The following is a 6,000-nucleotide window of genomic DNA, read 5'->3' on the forward strand; positions in this document are numbered from 1 at the left end:
TCATTGGTTCAACAATGACTTTTTTGGTTTGGGGGGGCAGCGATGAGTAATTGCACGTTTGTTTGAGTATAGTGTATTCTTTTTTCACGTTTGTTTTGGTTTAGTTGTGGCGGTGGAAGTTGTAGCAGCAGTAGTAGTTGTAGTAGTAGTCGATGACGTCAGCAATCAGTAACTTCAATACTCAATTGACTCTGAAAATATGGGACTTTATTATAATTATCTGATGCTGATATTTATTTTAGATTCAGAAGCAGATTATACGATATCTGTTTAGGTCTATTTTCTCGACCGTGACGCCAATTGTGGCACCTCCGGAGAGAGAAACAGAGAGAGAGAGAGAGAGAAATCCGGATTTGGATTTCGTGAAGCATGCAGTGTAAATACAACCCTAGAGGTGTGTCCTGCTCATTAAGAAAGGCGAAGAATCGCAGACATTTGCCAGAAGACAAATGTGGAGCAACAGGTATGCTCGTTCAATTCTCTGTCTGAAAAAAGGAGTCCTCTCTGGCCAAATAAGTGGTATGTAATGTTTCATGATTGCAATGTCCGTGTATAAAGTATTCGTAGCCACCTGATGTGGACGTTCGTGAAATCGTTTTCGTGCATTTCTGCTCGTTTGCACATGCCGGTTGTTTCACGTGTACACCGATGGATGAAATTGAAATATATGAGGCAGCGGAAATGCAAGTGCGCAATTTGGGTCTCTCCGGGCGTATCGAGTGAAGCACAGTGTTGCGAACAAAGCACAAATTCATCATAACGACCAAATCTTGTCAATAGTAGATGTTGTCAAGTAAGAGTAATGTGCTTTTATTGTGACTTCGTAAAAGTAGTGGAAATAATTACTCCACAAATAATAAAAAAAATGGGAAAGAATTTTGTTGAAGATAAACCCATTAAATTCTTAAAATAAAGGCTTTCAGGAAAAAAATTACTCGACTGCTGAGTAGCACGTGACTCACTTAATTCGGATTTTTAAAGTCAAAGTCAGCTTTATTGTCAGATATGTGTGGCGAAGACCATTTTGTGTTTGGGAGCCTTTTACTGAGTGAGTTGCTTGTTCTGTAGCCACAAAGGGACATAAGTCTTCTTGTGCCGGTCCCAAGCCCGGATAAATACAGAGGGTTGTGTCAGGAAGGGCATCCGACATAAAAGCTTGGCCAAAACAAACCTGCGGATCAAACCTCTAAAGATGGAGGACACTGATTTGCTGTGGCGACCCCTTGAAGGGAAAATCCGAAAGGAAAAGAAGACACAGCACAGCTGAAATTACTGTCCTCGGACCCAGCATGCAAGGCACTAAACTGGTTAAAAACCAGGCCATGAACGTCAATCAAACATACAATATCAATGTAGAGCATATTCTTATCACCACTGAAATTTGAATTTATTTATTTATTTATTTATTTATTTATTTATTTGCTTGCTTGCTTATTTGCTCATTTGTTTATTACGTTAATTATGTTTCCGGATTAATTGGACATGAATAATTTATAAATGGCTTACATTTTTCTGCATGTTTAATCAGGAAGAAAGTTTGGACACACTTTCTGGATGTGAATCAGAATACCTCAACTGACTGTACTTCTATCCCGATGAAATTATTTGAAATATTTTATGCGACCCATTTGCATAGGAAGGATTTTTAAAAATGTCGCTTGAAATCTTGTAGTTATAGCAGCTTGTACTTTTGTTACAGCTCTTTTGTCAGCATGGAGACCAGGCAAATGACATTAATAAATCAAGGACTGGAGGATGAAATGGTAATTATCATCAATGTATTCATCTTCTTTCAGCATTTTTTGGGGTGTAATTGCCACATACTTGCATTTTTTTAATGCGGCATCAGATGATATTTTACCTTTCTAAAGAGCAGATGCGCAACTCAAATGATGTTGGATTAGTTGGAACGTGAGACTTGAAGCTGGCCGTTTTGATTTGGTCAAGAGCCATGAAAGGACGAGTCAAATGTGTAAAAAAAATCTCTCTATTTGGGCACGCAGGAGGTGTGGGGTTACCGGCCCTGCTTGTGGAAAATGATCCTGGTGGGTGTTGGTGCCGTTTGCTCTGGGGGTCTCCTGCTGCTGCTGCTCTACTGGCTACCTGAATGGGGGGTCAAAGCAACCTGCACGCTCAGCTCACTGGGGGAAGCTCACACTCTGCTACTCCGGACGACGGTACGTTTAGATAAAGTTGAAACGGCAAGTTCGTTTGAAGTGCGATGCCACGGGGACTTAGTCTAAAAATATTTGTCAAAAAGAAGTGTCAAACATTCTGTGCCAATAATGAAATGTCTTTGTCCATTCAGTTTGAATGCTACAGTTCATCATTTGCAAAGAATCTCTCTTGTTACACCGTCAATGAATACATGTGCTTCAAATGCACACTATGCCAATATTTCGTGTTACTATTATCAACGCATGGGGTGCGGTTTTCAACGCGTTGTGCTGTGCCATGAGATGATATCATATGAAAGAAACCCTGAAATCCCAAAAGGCCATTGAGGCTTTTTATATGCTGTACCCCAAAATAATCCTAAAGCCAATTTAATATTACGACTATGTATGCTAATGCCACAAAATTATTTTTGAAAGTTTCAAATGGAAATACTGTACAATAATCCTATTCCCTGAGTCTAGCCAGTTTGGGTTGAGCGCCGTTTAGAAGCTTATATTCATTTTTGTGAGTCACGGGTGAAGTATGCAGGGTGACGTTTTAGCAGAGGCCTCTCAATCATATCGGGGCTTCTACGTTTCCCGAAGGTAGAGAGGAGTTAATTATCTAAGTGTTGTGTCTGTTTTATTGGCATGCCTCCCCTTGTATGGAGGTATTCAGTTAAAGGAAAGTCAAGTTTAAAAAAAATCTCTGCAGGAGTATGTTCTATCCTGCCCTGTTGGTCTAAACGTGCCCTTCCGAATGATATTTCCTTTGTGGTTGGGCATAATAGCAGGAAATAATCGAAATTTTGTTTTGATTTTGATTTCGGCTTCTCTCGTTCTTTAAAACGTTATAATTGAAGGGTTGGAAAAGTTACCGACGGTTTGAAAGTTACCTGAATGCACCACGTTGGTTGAGGACCAAGCGCGTTTCGCGTATGCGTTCAGCCGCGGTGAAACGTGCTTCAGCTATTTCACGACGCCAACTTGGAATTTGACAGTAAAACTCAACATGCAACAACAATAAAAACAAAAAACACGCAGCGTATATTTCGAAACAAAGCTTGCTTCGTTTGGAGGAACCTTGCTCGCGCTAATGCTAAAATCACTTTAATATCGCATCGACTTTGGGAATGATATCCCTTCAAATAATTTATTATCCTGATGTTAATCACTACACATGTGGTTTGGAATGTATATTACAATATTCAATGTCTTACTTTGAAAAAAAACTAAACAAAAAAGAGTTGTACTCAACGCTACAGGTGCATTCTTCTAATCTAAGGGGCTCCTGTTTGTCATTATTTAACAGCCCTTTAGTACACCATCTACTTAAATGATCATATCCGCGACAACAAAATATATTTGAGCCAAATTGAGAAGCAAAATTTGTTTTCATTGCTTTCACAGGATGATTTCCGGCAGTGGGCTCGTGCTAAAGTACAGGTGATGTTGGCGCCAGGGAAGACCCCCTTTGGAAGTGTGGAGCATCAGTCCAAAGGTCACTTACTGAATGGACATAACCATCACTACCTCCAAAGCCTCATTGCAGAACAGAAGGAACCAAATGGAAAAATCTACCACAGACAGTCTGCTAACATTGTGAGAACTGTACAGATTTTTTAAAAATAGGTTTTTTTGTGTGCGTTTTAAGTTTTGATATCTTGACATTTCCCCTTTTCTTCTGTCCACTCCATAGATCCACTACTTTATTTTCCACAGCATCAGATACTACTGGAATGAAGGCACGCAGGACTTTGAAATATTTAAGTATGAATAAATATTTAAGATGTAATTTATGAAACACTGTCCTACCACTGGTCCTATTTAATCTAAAGCAGGGATGTCAAAGTCATTTTTTGCCGCGGGCCACATTATAGTTATGGTTTCCTCTCGAGGGCCGTTATGAATTTGGGGAACCCATTACAATGTTTAAATCCCTTCAAATATTACATATGGAGCACACAGCAAATTAATGAATAACTCGTTTTCAAATCTGAAGTCAAGAATAATGACTTTTATTGTGGTTGACATCCAAAAATATGACATTTTGGCTAAGATTTTAGCAATCATCATGGAATTTAACAAGTTTGATTTGCTTTCGCGGGCCGAAAAAAAATGATGTGGCGGGCCGGATTTGGCCCGCGAGCCTTGACTTTGACACCTGTGATCTAAGGTTTCTTACGCTGTGTTAAATGTTTATGTAGTCCTAAAACCCAATATTCTGGTGGTCCTGGAATTTGATGACAAAAACCCTGCCTGTGCTCTAAAGTAACCATGTTAACTGACGAACTATGTTCACAACAGAACTACACCAGTGCTTTTCAGTGAATTTTTAACACTAACATCTAAAAAAATACTTGGCTTTCCAAGCACCACGATCATGACCAAAATGAAACGATGGTAGCATAGTAAATATACAAGCTTGCATGCTAACAGTCTTCACTCAGTGCGCCACAAATCTGTGTTGCCTGGGCTTTCAGTGTTTTTCGATATTTTCAATAATTATCTTCAAATGTATATTCCCAATTTTTTAAAATAAACCTCTGAATTCATTTTACTTTAAAAGCTAAATCCAACTGAACTAGACTCACAGAAGACATTTATTAGCTTGCGTACCAGTCGGGGTTCGTGCTGAGAATGAGTGATCCATTCAATGCATGCAAAAGTAAAATTCAAGTGACTTTTTTAGGGGCTTGGAGGACACCGAGGTGAGCTGCGCAGACATTCACAGAGACCACAGCGATGGACTCACAACCACAATACAAGACCACAGGTAGCCGCATTTGACATTTTGATTTTCTTTTGACGATTATTTTGAATAAAAAGAGAAGAGCGAAGGGACGTGGGGAGAGAGGTAGTAGAGAATGCTCTATCTCCCCTAGTCCGGCGTTTGGTGATGGAAGGGGTGCGGCATGGGCAGACCAAATTGGTTTCCGCCCACAAAAAGAATGTCGTTTGCTCCCTTTGCATTCCATTGAATACTTGTACATCCAAGTGTGTCATGATGGAGGGAATTTACCTTGTAGAATGTAATCACATTTAAAATACGTCTTCTTCACAATGATGACGTTTTTGAAATTTAAGACGGCTTTGTCAATGCCAAGTTGATTAAACTCCTTAAGAGTCTTATAAGAAATCCTTCAAACGTGTTGTTGAATGAGCTTTTTTGTTAACAGGGCTTTGTTTTTCGGCAAGAATAAGATTGACGTCCAGGTGCCATCTTTATTCAGACTCTTTATAAAAGAGGTACATTTGTGAGATTAGAAAATGACATTTGTTTATATTTTTGGTACCTTCTTTTGTTCTTTAACAATCATTTATTTTCTCTTCCCTCAAGGTCTTGAACCCATTTTACATCTTTCAGCTCTTTGCTATTGTCCTGTGGGCTGTTCAAGGCTATTTCCATTATTCCCTCAGCGTGTTATTTTTTTCTTTAATTTTAATAGCGGCCTCTTTATACAGCATAAGAAAGGTGAGCCATGTCGAATCATACGCGTTACCTCTTACATTCTGCTCATCCTACATAATGACATGATCAACGTCAATAGAAAAGTCCTAACAGTCATCTTCGTCCTTTCTCATCCATCTGTTTTCGCTGATATGTTTTTAATTCTTGCATCCTTAAATCTTTTCCTCGCCTCTCTTTCAGCAATATGCGATCCTGCATAACTTGGTGATCGCACACAGCATGATGCGAGTTTCGGTGTGCAGAAGAAGTAAAGGCACGTGTTCCATTTCATGCCCTTGTGAAAGTCTGTTTTTAAATACGTTGGGAGCTTGACATATATATATATATATACACATATACACACACATATATATATATATATATATATATATA

At 39.0% G+C, this 6,000-nt stretch overlaps 1 protein-coding gene across 1 annotated transcript in view; it reads left to right on the forward strand.

The window, feature by feature from the left end:
* Positions 1–433: 433 nt before the first annotated feature.
* Positions 434–6,000, forward strand: part of LOC148891495 (polyamine-transporting ATPase 13A3-like) — an 18,669-nt gene continuing 13,102 nt past the window's right edge. The window contains exons 1-9 of the mRNA XM_089007942.1: positions 434–519; positions 1,700–1,763; positions 2,004–2,177; positions 3,567–3,758; positions 3,856–3,926; positions 4,849–4,932; positions 5,336–5,405; positions 5,497–5,631; positions 5,809–5,881. Coding sequence (XP_088864068.1) covers positions 1,713–1,763; positions 2,004–2,177; positions 3,567–3,758; positions 3,856–3,926; positions 4,849–4,932; positions 5,336–5,405; positions 5,497–5,631; positions 5,809–5,881 — 850 coding nt within the window. The 5' untranslated portion in view covers positions 434–519; positions 1,700–1,712. The remainder of the gene's footprint in view (positions 520–1,699; positions 1,764–2,003; positions 2,178–3,566; positions 3,759–3,855; positions 3,927–4,848; positions 4,933–5,335; positions 5,406–5,496; positions 5,632–5,808; positions 5,882–6,000) is intronic.

The sequence above is a fragment of the Hippocampus bargibanti genome, linkage group LG11 (genome assembly GCF_051943395.1).
Source record: "Hippocampus bargibanti isolate YZ-2025 linkage group LG11, ASM5194339v1, whole genome shotgun sequence".
NCBI lineage: Eukaryota > Metazoa > Chordata > Actinopteri > Syngnathiformes > Syngnathidae > Hippocampus > Hippocampus bargibanti.